This window comes from Cotesia glomerata, unplaced genomic scaffold, assembly GCF_020080835.1.
Source record: "Cotesia glomerata isolate CgM1 unplaced genomic scaffold, MPM_Cglom_v2.3 scaffold_15, whole genome shotgun sequence".
Taxonomy (NCBI): domain Eukaryota; kingdom Metazoa; phylum Arthropoda; class Insecta; order Hymenoptera; family Braconidae; genus Cotesia; species Cotesia glomerata.
The window spans coordinates 117048-131978 of NW_025401886.1; the positions used below are offsets into that span (position 1 = coordinate 117048).

The following is a 14931-nucleotide window of genomic DNA, read 5'->3' on the forward strand; positions in this document are numbered from 1 at the left end:
TTCGAAAATTACATCACGATTGAAATTTCGATTAAATGACATATTGTTCGAAAAAAATTTTTAAAATTATGTATTACTGATCGAAAATTTAATGACAAAATTGATTGCTGACGACTGTTGATAATGTAAATTTTACGTCAGCTGAATTGGTAAAACAGAAATCTCCAAATGAAACAGAGAGAGTGCGTAGCTTCTGGCTCTAATAATTCAAGTGTTGGAAAATTAATTTATAGAAAACATTACAATAATAACTTATTTTTGCAAATAAAATAATGTTATAAAAATTATATTATATTTATGATCACTAATTAAAAATTATTATTCAATAAAATGATTTATTATTAAAAATAAAATAAAGTTCAGTAGTTATTGTTTTTCTTTATTTAATATTACAAACCGTTAATTATGAGATTATAATAATTATCATTCAATAAAATATAATAAATAAAATAATATAATAAAATATAAATAAATATAGTAAATATTATTTTTCTTTTTATTTAATAATACAAACCGTTTATTAATCATACAAGTGATCGGTTGTTTATTAATCATGTATAAAAATAATATGTTCTGGAACATTGTTTTCAATTTCATCGATGCCAATATATAAATTTTCATTTATTGCAACTGGAAAAATACAAGCTTAATTAGTTTTAGAATTATTAAAATTTTGCATGGATAATTACTTTTCTTAGAGGAATTTTTAAATGTAATTGTGATATATACTCACTGTACATTTGAATTTTAAAATTGATAAAAGTATCAACTTCATCGACAGATAATAAGCCCCGATCATTGTCAAATATTCTTATAAATTTGTTTGTACACTCTAAGAAATGTTTGAAATCTAAAACATTAGTATTGTATAAGTCCCAAGCTCTTATCAAAACTGCTTCTTCAATTAAATAATTCAATCGAGATTGTCTCCTGACAGGGAGACCCATCATCATCGATTCCAGTTCGATTTTACTTCTTTCATACAGCTCCATCAATTTTTCTATAATTTTTAATAGTTAAATTTTAATATTTTTTAAATGTTCCGTAAAATGAAAAATTTCTTTATTGACATTAAAATCTTGTAATAAATAATCTAGACTTTCATAAATAAAAACACAATTCTAAAATAAACCAATGTTAATATAACTTTTTTAGCGCATTATTTAAAAATTAACAAAATTTTTATTTAAAAAATAATTAACAATCAAAATTAACAAATAAAAACATATTACCTGTAAAATTCCAAATACGGGGATGAATACCAAACTCTACATTCAATCGACGATTGTTTGATTCAACGTAATTGTTTGTTTTTTCTAAACACCCAAATACAGAAAAGTTTTCTGGTTTAATAGTCTCTAACCAATATGATTGAAAATACTGAAGAAATTGATAGAATGCTGGTTGAAATGCACTGTACACAGTAAGTAACCAGTTGAAGGCAAGTATAATTTGATGGCTAGGTAATAATGCTAATGTAATTATTTCTCGGAAAAAATCTTTTCCATCATCCCAATCATTTAATACATCCAGTAACCCTTTCTTTTTAGCTTTTTTCATCAACGCCTGAAAAATGATAAAAGTAAATATTAATTTCCAGTTCTTACACTTTGCATGAAAGTCAATTATTAATATAATTATAATTATTTATCTAATGTATTTATTAATCAGATTTGTTTTACTTTGTGGTTATTATGTTTCACTTTCAGTGGCTATTCAATGAGTGGTATTTTAAAATAATTTTTATGGCAATAAAAGCCTTTCAGAAAATTTTAATTGTTTGCAATACATGAAAAAAAACTTTTAATTTACTTTATTACAAAAAAAAAATTAATTGATTTTCTGTCAACTAGGATAGTTCACATTTTATAAAGCAATATTTAAAATAGTTATTTAAGCTTCATTTTTATTGTTTTAAGAATGTAAATATTTGTTAAATAATATATAGAACTATTAGATTGAATAAAATTATAAATATTGATAGTAAGTTTAATACATAATATTATATATCCCTATTTAGTATTTTTTAGTAGCTACTGAAAAAATACAGGCTAGTCTGTTATACAATATACTATTAATTGCAAAATTATTACAATATCAACTAATTTTAGTATTTTGTAAAGTAAATTAAATTAAATTAATGCATTAATATGTTTTTTTGTACAAAATGATTAGAAGACATTACTATTGATTGGTCATTCTACCTAACGTGCTCACCTGGACAAAGTGAAAATAGCAACCCTTCAAAACGGCGTTTGGATACAATGTACGAAATACACTCCTTAAACCGACTTCAAAATCTGTTGTGACAGATAAAACTTGTAGGTGTGGTGCTACTTGCTTAAAATGATTCACTACTGAATAGTAACAGGGTTTACTTTTACGTGACATGAAACTCCAAGCCACTGGAAGAACCTAAAAATTGTCAGTATTAAAGGAAATCAACAAAATTTACTAATTACTATATGTAAGTGATTATACAAAAGAAATTTATATAAATAAATATGTACTCGTTCTATGCACAGGTGCTATACGCACCTCTATAGAATTTTTTGTAACGAGAATGATAAATAAAAATAAAAATAAATTTAGGAAAAAAATACTTACTGTATCATCAAAAGACGCCATTATGGTAAAAAATTGCTAAATTTTTTTGTACGGCTTTCTTGGGCACACTTTATATGTTGCATCGACGTAAAGATTTACTCTAATAAAATTTTGCAGCAAAGTCGCATCTATAAATATTGTAGCTACTGATCCATCGGTTCCATTTATATTAACAGCACTTATATTACTTGAATTAGAAATAAAACAAAATCTCCATCGCGGTGAGTTTAACAGCTGAACGTATTCTTCCATTGTCCTCGGTACTGGAGGACAATTGCTTCTGCGCCATCCTTGCATTGTTCTCGTGATGCTAATATATGGGACTAATGCAGATGCTCGTGAATGTCTGCAAAAATATAATTATTAGTATTAGATATCTGACAATTTTTTTAGATTTTAATAACGATTGAATTTAATGAAATATTCTTTTTCATCATAGTTTATTTATTATACAAATAGTGTAAGCTGTCAGGTGTCTGCTGACTTCAGTATTATTAGTAAAACTGAAATTGACAAGCATAACAATTTCTTACACTTTTATGTCAATTAAATTATTATGAAAAACAATTCAGTACAAAAATTCTACATTTGTAAATTAAAGAAAAAAAAAAGTAAAAGTACAAATTTTTAAAAATATTCTTTTTTCGTAATTAATTTGCTCCGAAAATTTAAACAACTAACAGATGTTAGCTAATTTCAGTATCATTATTATTAATGCTTTTGAAACCTGAAAATTATCTGAACAATTAAAAATTTATTATCTGTGACAAAAAAAATTATACCTAATACTAATTTCGTTGTAAATAATGCGTAAATCATGTGTAGAAGAGGTTACTGAATGATAAAGTTGTAAATTAATTCAGTATCATAATTTTGTCCATGATTATGATCTTTTGTCAGAGAAACAACTGGGGATTCACTATTCTTCACTCCTCGAGCTGAACATCTCTGTCTACTCTTTTCATGGCATTCAAGGTATCTATTAAAACAATTAAATTATTAAAATATTTAATTTAAAAAACTACAATCGATATGTAATTATTACAAAATATAAGAAAATTAATTTTACTTACATATTATTATCTGAAACACCTACTTGTGAATAACAATAACCATTATAAAAAATTGGCGTCGTTTTATTTTTATTTCTACCAAATTGAAACATATTTTTTTTTTTTTTTTCGATAATTAACTGTAACAACACTGTAATAAATATTGTAACACTGAATTGTATAATGTAACACTGTAATAAACACTATATAAATTTAATTAATTGAATTTATTTAAAATTATTTACGAAACCCTTAAGTTCAATATCGTCTATCTTTAATTTTTTCTAGATGTATAAATATGTAAATCAATCCTAAACTTTATTCATGAAAATGACATCTAAATTGTTGGTTCAGAAAATTATATATATATAATATAATAATAAAGTGCGTATTTTTACAACGAACTCACTCTTAATCCACGAGCATCGCTAGGCGGCTAAGTGAAGCTTAACAGAGAAACAAAAACCTACCGGCATTTGTTTCGTTCGCTACATTCTTGCTAACTGCGTTGACTAAGCGTCATGATAATAATTGATTATAATAAAGACTAATTTTATTTTATTTGTGCATAAAATTAAAAAAAAGTTTGAGAAGAAAAAGAAATAATAAAAGTTAAATTCAAAAACATATTGTTTTAATTTTCACCTAAAAAAAATGACCCACGTAATCGAAGAGAATGGTCATTCTTATTTTGTTGAAAGAAATTTGCATGGACGAAGGTAAAAATTAAAAATTTATTTAAATTCTTAAATTTTCTTTCAATTAATATTTCTCAGATTATTACGATATGTTTTACAATTAAAAAAAAAAAGTTTTTTTTCGGTTGTGATTAAATTTATAAAATAATTTTAAAAATTGTTCCACGTCTGCTAATTTCAGTACTTTTAGATGCATTTTTATGATAAAAAATTAAAAATTTGTTACGTAAATAGTAAATTTTTAAATAAAAATTATGAAAGTAAAAATTTTGAAAGTCTGGTTCCAGGATTATGATGTGACAATTGTCATTTTACATATAATTTTTTTCCCTGAACATAATAATACTCAATAAACATCGATAATTAATTATTTTTTTCAATTTTTTATAGATATTTGCATTGCCGCTTACGCTTGAAGGCTCGATGTCCAGCTCGAGGAATAAAACAAGGGAATGACCCTATTATTCTTTCTAAAAACCACTCTCACAGAGTCATGCAGCAAAATCGACTTAGTCAGAGATTTAAAGTCGAGCTAACGGCTTCAGCCCGTCAGTCTTTTTTACCTTTGCTCACAATTTACAATGAGGTGGCTGCTAAGTAAGCTGAATTTTTATTTATATTTTGTTCAATTTTATATCTCGTTAAAGGTGTATAAATATCAGACGCCGTAGAGACCCAGAGCCATGACAGTATTTGAAATAAATTTTTTTTTTAATTTGAATATTTTTATGCTTAGAAAAATATTTTTTTTTATACCTTTATGGCTTCCTGACAATATAGGTCCTTATAGCACCTATAACATGATATTGATAAATTGATTGATTATTCTATTAATTATGTTTTAGTTTTCCGGACCTAGTTGTGGCTAGTGAACCGTTTCAAAGCGTACACAGGCTGATGGCCAATTCTCGTCACAGATTTATTCCAGATGATGTGGAGAGTTACGTTGATTTAATTAATACTCTCAATAATCCACATTATCATCAGTTACGCGAGTACTACCGTGGTTATTCGCTCAACTTTTCAGCCCTGCAGGATGACGCTCTAATTATCGGAGATCCGGAGTTGATTGCAGAGTTTGCGTTTGATACTTTCTTCATTACGACAACTACAAATGTCCTCCCACAAGTGAATAATACGCGTTTAATAAGCAGTATTGTTGCCAAATACAATAATAATGTTAGTAATTTATATTTTCATTTCTTATTGGGTTTAAAGCTTTTAAATGCTATCGATTTCAAATGATCTTCATTAAAATCTTTCTTTCTTATCTCTTCTTCTATTACAGAAATCTATCAACTTTCTTTTTCTTTTCATTTCCTACAATAGCACGACGGTAATTATATACTTTATATAATATATTACTGTTTTTTATTTGATGTGATACATTTCTTAATAATTAATAAATTTGTTTATTGTAAAATTGATATTTTACAGGCTTTTCCGGTGATTACCATTTTTTGGAAAGACATGAATGCAGACGTGGTTTTTGAAGTATTCAATCAACTCCGTCAATCATTTTTAGTAGATGGAAATGTTAGACGTATTTATACGGATTTATGCTTCAAAAATTGTTTGCGAAGCGCTTTTCCACAAGCTGAAGTTATTAGTACATATGACAGTTTTGGCCGTGTAAGTAGATTTTAATTATTTGTTAATACTACTGTTTTAATACAATTAAGTAAACTGTATGAATCAAATAATATATTTAACTATTATTTTTCATAGTATTGACTAGTAGATAATAAAGCTTTAATAATATAATTAATATAATTTTAAATACAAAAAAAAATACTGTTCTCTTATGTTCACTCTATCTTAAATTTTTATTTGTGAATTGTTAATAGCTTTTTGAAATTATCGACGAAGAGTTTAAAATTTTTTATGGACAATTATCACATACTTAAATTTGTCAACATTCTAAAATATCATTTTTTCACGCATGAACATCCTTAAATTAAATAAAAAAAGTTTTACGTTAATATCGATTTTTTTTATAGATGATTTATCAGCAAGCAATTAATCATGGTGTTGATTTTCACGATATTGATCAAAAAGAATTTTTTATGAGAATCATGGCGCTTACGCTACTTCCTGAAGACATGGTAGCCGATGCGTTTAATCAGTCGGTCGCCGCTTTAAGTCCTCCAAATCGTCTGGCGCTGCAAGCTTTTATTAATTACATCGAAAATGGGTGTATTAATCGAACAGAGTTGGTAAATTTTTTTAATTCTCCTGATGCATTTACTAATGCCGGGATTTTGGCAAAACAAGATCTACAAAACCGTGTAGGAGTTAATCCTACCATTTGGGATTTCATGAGTAAGTTAAAAAAAAAAAAAAAAAAAAAAAGAAAAATAAACTTGAGAAAAATAATTGATTTAGTTAGTAGGCTATCTCTGCAATTTTCGAGCGCAAAGAATTCGAAAGTTATTTTGAATTTTTTATTGTTCCAGAGAAATATATTTTGTACATGAATACCATGAAAGTGGATTTGAATAAGCTCCAGCAGAATCCAACAGCAACAATTAATCGATTCCCTCGAGCTAACAATTCATGTATCAAAAAAACATTATTACGCCGATTGTGGACACTGCTGAATCGAAGTAAACTTTCTGCGGATAACTTTTTAGTTAGAATCATGCATCTGCAAGAGGAATACTGCAACGGATTAATTTTCAATGATGAATTAATGCTTGCACAGCAATTAATCATCATCGAAGATGGTAATAATAAACTATTATTCATAAGAGTTAAATTTATTGAGGAGAATCTGTGCGAAGTTGATAATAAATCAACATACTTTTTTTTCTACACTATATATGCTATATTATCGTTGCCACTAGACTCTCCTTAATTAGTGTTAGTTGATCAACAATGACTTTATCTTCATTAATTGCTGATGTTTTATTTACGTTTCTTTTCATTTTTTTTTATAGATCTGAATTTGAACGAAGAGGTTCCCGGAATGCGGTGCGCTGTTTGTGGCTTGAATCCGGTTAAGATTGTTTGTCTTCCCTGTCTACACACTCAAATGTGTGGAGAATGTTCCGTGAACATAAAAAATGCAGCAGGAAATAGGAATATTCAATGTCCTTTTTGTAATCTGCCTGTCCGATTTGGACAAGGTCAATTTCGGCAAAATTTTGACGGCAGCGTTTTAATGATCTGCGAGCAGTGTAATGTAAGGGAGATATCAATTGTGTGTGTACCATGCTTACACATCCGTTTTTGTCAACATTGTTGCGATGAAATCACTGCAAGCGGTGCTTCAAGATGTCCTGCCTGCGACCACGAAGTGAGATTTGAAAAAGGCTACTTTCCATAAGAAAATATAATCAAAATTAACCCTTTTTATCATTAACCGTTTTTTAAAATTAATACAAAAAAAAATATAAAGTAAATTTTATTAAATCTAATAATAAATAAATAAAAATTAATATCTATTATCTATCTATTGAAAAAAAAAGTTGAGTACAAAATAAAAAAAAAAACTTGATAAAATGTTTTCATTAAAAGTAACTTGTAATACTAAAAAAAAAAAAAGACAAAAACAATTATCTGTACTTTATTTAATTTTTTATAATAAATAATATTATTCAATGATAATTATTATAATCTTATAATTAACGGTTTGTAATATTAAATAAAGAAAAACAATAACTACTGAACTTTATTTTATTTTTAATAATAAATCATTTTATTGAATAATAATTTTTAATTAGTGATCATAAATATAATATAATTTTTATAACATTATTTTATTTGCAAAAATAAGTTATTATTGTAATGTTTTCTATAAATTAATTTTCCAACACTTGAATTATTAGAGCCAGAAGCTACGCACTCTCTCTGTTTCATTTGGAGATTTCTGTTTTACCAATTCAGCTGACGTAAAATTTACATTATCAACAGTCGTCAGCAATCAATTTTGTCATTAAATTTTCGATCAGTAATACATATTTTAAAAATTTTTTTCGAACAATATGTCATTTAATCGAAATTTCAATCGTGATGTAATTTTCGAATATTTAATGTCATTAATGGATGATTGTCTCGAAAGATATTAAGTTCTTAATTTCATTCACTCTAATAGCTATTTTACGGTAAATTTCCTCGCCTTTCTTTCTCAATTTTATTTATATCGTTTTTCGTTCCATATTCCACAAGAGGACGTTTCTGGCTCCCAAAATTATTACTAAACAACACGGATTTTAGGTTAAGAAATTTTTTTTTCGTTCCAATAACTGCATGAAAATAAAAAAAAATTTTAATGAAAAAAAAAAAAATAGTAAGTCACAACCGGAAAAAATAAAATTTTTTCAAGATCAATAGGTAAATTAATATTATAATAAAATAAATATAAAAGAAATAGTGGTTGGTCACAAAAAAAGTCAAATATAAACAATACTCTAGCTTACATTCAAAAATAGCGACACCAAGCGTAATTTACTTGAAGCGAGATTTGTTAATAGTTAACAAATCTTTATTTGAATGAAATAAATGAGTCGATTCAATTAAATAAACCGAAACGAAGTAGTATTTGATTCAAAGTAATATATATTTAAATAAAAGAAATTTGTTAACATTAAATTAATATTTTTGATTCATTTCAAATAAATCTGTGCATTTGAGTCAAACAAACCGTTTTCTCAGTGAAGAATTTCATTCTGTTATTTGAATTTATTGAGACAAACCAGTTAGTGAGTTACAAATTTGGGTTTACAAATATTAATGGTAAATAAAATAGTCATAAAATGAACATAAATATTAGATATAAAAGATAAGTTTAAAAATAATGTTTGTACGCTTACCCTGGAAGTCTGCTCTTTAAAGACTGGCCCAAGTTTTATGGGCCTTTCACCTTCTATGGGTATTATTTACTACCGAATCACCATATCTCGGGTATCCTGGAGAAGTTAAGTAATTGAGATAATTAATTTTAAAAATATAATCGACGCTTCTGCGAAAATAATTAAATAAATGAAATTTTGCGATTTTACGTGGTAAAATATTTATAACTAATCGACGCTCTTCGGTGGAAAATAATAACCTTCGCGATTCACGCGGAAAAATCAACGCTCTCTTGGCGGAAAATAGTACAATTCGCGATTCACGCGGGAAAAGTCAACGCTCAACGGCGGAAAAATTAATAAAATTGAAACAAAAGAAAAAAAATGGGAATATAATTATGGCAAATATCAAATCGTCGAATGAATTTACCTCGTTAGTGGTATTAAGTGTAACTTAATCACGAGCAAGGCACTGACTCGTATATTTACGGAGTCTGATGTGCTTCCGAAAGAATTATTTGCCCGGAGCCGATCGACGCGGAGCTAACCAGTGGTATCTTGGTATCTTGGTCAAAATCGAACTGCCTAAAAATTATTTTCGGGTGGTTTATATAGGGTTAACAACATCAACGATTGTATGGGACTCATAGTTAAATTAAATAAAAAAAAATGCAAGGTAGCCCAAGAGTACGTTGTCGAAAACCAGCGTCATCGCGTTTTCTAGATTTTTCGAAACCCGGATAAATCTACGCGTAGTTTCAACTATTGCCTTATAGGTCTTGTTTTTACGACTTCCCGTGCAGGAAACCCCCAGAGTTGACAAAGGGCCCAGGCTTGGGCCAGTACTGGGAAACCTAGCTTCGGCGTACCTGTATTGGCCCATGCGTGGGCCAAGCTGTTTAACCCAGCTTCGGCCATGCCAATGATTACCCAAGTTTGGGCCAAGACTGGGCAACCAAGCCTTAGTCGGCCCAATTATTACCCGAGCCTGGGCCAGAACTAGGTCCCCCAGTCATGGCCACAATGATTACCCAAGGGTTAGCCAAGATTGGGAAACCTACACTGAAAAAAGAATTAACTTGATTCAAGAGAAAAATTCTTGAACCAAGAAAATAACTTTGAAGAGTTTAATTGTTTTCAATCAAAACGAAAAATTCTTTAATTAAATAAAATTTACTTAAACCAAGAAAAATTTGTTCGTTTAAGAATTTTTTTACTCAAATCAAGAAGATGAAATTCTTAAAAATTATTTACTTGATTTAAGTAAATTTTTTTTCTGTGTAGCCACGGCCGTTCCCATACAAAGTTTTGAAATCGGCGCTAGACTGGGCCATTGCTGGGCCAAGAATGTCGATTAATGGCACTGTAATGGCAATTTTCAATGGCCAATAAACGGCTTACAGTTGGCATGATAACCACGGCCCATTAATGGCATTAAACTATTGGGCCATTGATGGCAACCAGCAATGGGCCAGACATAATTTGAATTATCGGCCCATTGATGGCAACCAGCAATGAGCCAGACATCATTTGAACTATCGGCCCATTAACGGCAAACAGTAATGCGCCAACCCATGCAGGAAACCCCCAGAGTTGACAAAGGGGCCAGGCTTGGGCCAGTACTGGGAAACCTAGCTTCGGCGTACCTGTATTGGCCCATGAGTGGGCCAGGCTGTTTAACCCAGCCTCGGCCATGCCAATGATTACCCAACCTTGGGCCAAGACTGGCTAACTCAGCCTTGGCCATTCATTGGCGACCCAAGCGTGGGCCAACACTGGTTAACCCAGCCTCGGCCATGCCAATAATTATCCAAGCTTGTGCCAAGACTGGCTAACCTAGCCTTGGCGATTCATCGGTGACTCAAGCTCGGGCCAAGACTGGGCAACCACGCCTTGGTCGGCCCAATTATTACCCGAGCCTGGGCCAGAACTGGGTCACCCAGTCACGGCCACAATGATTACCCAAGGGTTAGCCAAGATTGGGAAACCTACACTGAAAAAAAAAAATTAACTTAATTCAAGAGAAAAATTCTTGAACCAAGAAAATAACTTTGAAGAGTTTAATTGTCTTCAATCAAAACGAAAAATTCTTTAATTAAATAAAATTTACTTAAATCGAGAAAAATTTCTTAGTTTAAGAATTTTTCTACTCAAATCAAGAAGATGAAATTCTTAAAAATTATTTACTTGATTTAAGTAAATTTTTTTTTCTTTGTAGCCATGGGCGTTCAATGGCAACCAAGACTTGAGCCAGAATTGGGTAATCTAGCCTTAGCCATTCAATGGGAAATTCAAACTTAATAAATCATTAAGTAATAGAATTTTAAACAGTAAACATTTATTGTTAAACGAATATTTGCTAACAAATTCTAAAATTTAAAATTTATTATTTAACCAAGACAATTGCATATCGTCAAAATTGATGTAGTCTTAAAAAAATTAAAATATAATAATTTACAGTTGAATTTTTAATATTGATAATTTTAAACATGAAAATTTATCATAAGATATTAAAAATATACCGAACGATGTACAAAGTTTAAAGTAATATAACAACTTGACTCTTTGATTTTTTTTAACTATAATAAACATTTGTAAAAAATAGTTAATTTTCATCGAAACACAATATTAAATAACATAAATTATATAAATAATAAACCGTCACACTTCGTCACTATATAGATTTAGCTTATCAGAATAATAAGATGTGCATCAACTTATCGGTCGTACGGTGTAGGGGTTAGTTATCGGTTTGGCAAGCGCGCGGCTCGGGTTCGAATCTCGATTAGAAGAACGGATACGATTTTCACACTTTATTTCTTATAATTAGCAACAGTTAGGTTTGAATTTACTTTACTTACAAAATAAAATAAAAAAATAACATTCCAATAATTCTTTTTTATCATTTTTTATCAAATGGCATGGGCCAGACTTGAAAATTAACTATGGCTCAGCCCTGGTAACCAGGCGTGAGCCAGTCCTGGTAACCAGGTCCTGGCCAGTCCTGGTAACCAGCTTGGCCCATCGTTATCATCCCAGACTTCAACCAGGACTGGGCCAAGCCTGGCTTACAAGCTTGGCCCAGAGTTTTACATAGTTGAGCCAAGGCTGGGCCAAGCTAGGCCCCGTGGTACTTTCCTCTATGGGAAATATTTTTTCTACTATCGGTCTACTAATTTCAAGCTGTTCGGCGCCAATTATGATTTTAATCGTTTGTCCGTCAATCGCTGATTGCTGTAATAACAGTTATTATTATAATTAATCACTTACACTTTATATTTCACTTTGAAATTATTATTATTATTATTATTATTATTGCTTCATTATTTTTATAAGGATTATTATGTATTAATAATTTTAATGTTAATTTTAATATTAATTTTATATTAATTATAATTATATTAATATAATTATATTAATATTAATTATTTTAATAATAATGTTATTGTAATATTATTATATTAAATAGATTATAAAGATAAGGATTATTATATTAAATAGATTATAAAGATAAGGATCTTTGTTTTCGACCCTGTTCTCGATCTCCTTGCCCTGACAACCACCGGCCAACTTTTCCGGCAAAATTTTTGCAATCTTCACAGTCACCAAGTTTCTCTTTTACTACATCTGCAATAAAAAAATAAATAAATAATTCGATACATTAAAAAACACAATTATATAAAAATCATTTTCATACCTTCCATGCACTTAAATGTTTCTGTTGCGCTAAAATTAAGTTTTCCCACGCCTTTTATTTTTTTCTCAGTACCAGAGTAATTTTTTTCAACATTTTTGGTCATCAGTGCAGATGCCATTTTACAAATGCATCCTTTCGCTGTTTTTTCGCCAAAAATTTTGATCCGGAAAAATGCAAGCTGGAAATATTTATAATAGTTTATAATAATTTTCTCCCATTATTTAAATCATTTTCACTAGAACAAAAGCTTGAATCAATTTTATAAACCTTTTGTCTTTGTACATTTTTTAAATGATTGTATGTTTTATTTTGTAAAATATTTGCAATTGTTAGGTACCTAGAAGAAAATGTTTTTTTTTAACATAACGTCTACATTTCTTTTGGATTGTTTTTGATGAAATAAAATAATTTTCGGAGTCTACAAAACCACGTCGATCGTTGCCAAGAACGTGAAAATGGGTTGACTGGTTGATTGATCGGTTCAAAAGTTCAAGAAATAGTGTTCTTTGAAACTTTTATCAGACTTTCGATTTGAAGAGCTCAAAAACTTCATAAATGCAATATTAAGCGCTTAGATATAGAATTAGCGGAAGTTGCTGGGATGGCCTTAGGTTCAACCGTTTTCCAGATTTTTTTGTGATAAATGAGCGTTATGAGACGTGCATTTTTGGATTTTCCAAACTTTTCTTTTCTCTCCAGGTAGAGTAATAAATTGATAATTTCATGAAACTTTTTAAAGATTAAATTTATTCAACTCGGATCATGATTTTCTTACCGTAAATGAAATGAAGAAGAAAAAAATTTGATACATGAGTAATTTTTCTTTTAGCATTATGAAAATGTTAGCGCATCAGAACCAATTTTACATATAAAAATAATTTTTAAGACAGTGATAAATTAATTTGTATCAGTTTAATACTTGTTAAAATTTTATATATTTATATATTTATTAAAATAGTTAAAATTTTATACATTTAGAAGTTTACGTTTTAATATCTTTAGAATGGCTATCTCTATGATAAAAGTGTAAGAGACCTTTTTTGTAAAGCGTTGAATTCTCCACAAGAATATGCTATGGACTTATTTATATGAGGTGCGTATGCCGATCTCAAAAAATAAACAAAAAAAAGAATTTTTTTCCCATGTTATTTAAATGGGAACTGGAAAATTAAGGACAGACAACCTCTAAATATTAATATTAAGAGCTCTGCTTTGAACAGGCTTCTGTTCTCACCTTCATGCAAGTTTTCAACCTGTTTTTTCGTTGAAAAAAAAAAAGTCGCCCCGAATTGACACACCCTAGTAGATACACATAAGTTCGCACTTGGTGATCTTTGAAATATGACACATGAAAATATTACCAAATATCCGGTTAGAAATTTAGATGAATTTAACAAAAACTTTTATTTTCATTAAGATAAATATAATTTTTCAAATTACTCACAAAAAAATTTTTTTAAATATGCTTCAGTTTCCAATTGATCGGTGATACAAGTATTGCTTCTATATTCAGAAATAAAATTTTATTGAAATATTTTTTTTTTGTATTTAACTACGACCTCATAAGAAGCCACGTACTTACGAGAAATTTAATTTTTAATTTATGATGTGATTCATATTTTAAATAATTATGATTCCGCATGCGCTCGACTTGTCTTGATGATGATGATAATAATAATTATTATTATTATTACAAAACTTATGAGTCGGTAACTTACAGTCAACGCTCTTTGTATTTGACTCGCCCGTACAGGACCATTCTCTGTATTTGACTCGTCCTTGTCCATAAGAGCTGTGTAAAATCGTCAAATACAGAGGAAGAATGTGGTCAAATACAGAGAGCGGTCAAATACAGAGAGGTCCAATACAGAGAGCGTCGACTGTACTATCTTCCAAATAGAGATGCTAATTTACCCTGATAGCCAGCGCTTTCTCAGTAAGTGTTGACTTCCAGCAGTTACGGTTAATTTATACATCAAGTTAGCGGTAATTCTTCACTCAACAACAGTTGTAAGCAAATTGACGGAAATCTACGACCGCAACTTGAATACAAGTTAAAAATCAAACTTGTAGTTAAATTTCCT

At 29.2% G+C, this 14931-nt stretch overlaps 2 protein-coding genes across 2 annotated transcripts; one reads left to right on the top strand and one right to left on the bottom strand.

The window, feature by feature from the left end:
* Nucleotides 1-493: 493 nt before the first annotated feature.
* LOC123273877 lies at nucleotides 494-14242 on the bottom strand. Its single transcript, XM_044741357.1, has 5 exons — nucleotides 14082-14242; nucleotides 2218-2300; nucleotides 1233-1566; nucleotides 734-1000; nucleotides 494-630 (listed from the first exon to the last, which is right to left on the bottom strand). The coding sequence occupies exons 3-5, from the start codon at nucleotides 1558-1560 to the stop codon at nucleotides 548-550; spliced, it is 678 nt and encodes a 225-aa protein (XP_044597292.1). The 5' UTR covers nucleotides 1561-1566; nucleotides 2218-2300; nucleotides 14082-14242; the 3' UTR covers nucleotides 494-547.
* On the top strand, nucleotides 4743-5629 carry LOC123273874. Its single transcript, XM_044741353.1, has 2 exons — nucleotides 4743-4954; nucleotides 5203-5629. The coding sequence occupies exons 1-2, from the start codon at nucleotides 4851-4853 to the stop codon at nucleotides 5600-5602; spliced, it is 504 nt and encodes a 167-aa protein (XP_044597288.1). The 5' UTR covers nucleotides 4743-4850; the 3' UTR covers nucleotides 5603-5629.
* Nucleotides 14243-14931: the final 689 nt, after the last annotated feature.

Excerpts from the sequence above, each read along its gene's own strand:
- LOC123273877 (XM_044741357.1), bottom strand. The coding sequence starts at position 1,560 with ATGAAAAAAGCTAAAAAGAAAGGGTTACTGGATGTATTAAATGATTGG. Across the intron at positions 1,001-1,232 it reads CCGTATTTGGAATTTTACAG|AAAAATTGATGGAGCTGTAT; the intron begins GTAATATGTTTT and ends TAAAAATTATAG. Across the intron at positions 631-733 it reads TTTTAAAATTCAAATGTACA|TTGCAATAAATGAAAATTTA; the intron begins GTGAGTATATAT and ends GTATTTTTCCAG.
- LOC123273874 (XM_044741353.1), top strand. The coding sequence starts at position 4,851 with ATGCAGCAAAATCGACTTAGTCAGAGATTTAAAGTCGAGCTAACGGCT. Across the intron at positions 4,955-5,202 it reads TACAATGAGGTGGCTGCTAA|TTTTCCGGACCTAGTTGTGG; the intron begins GTAAGCTGAATT and ends ATTATGTTTTAG.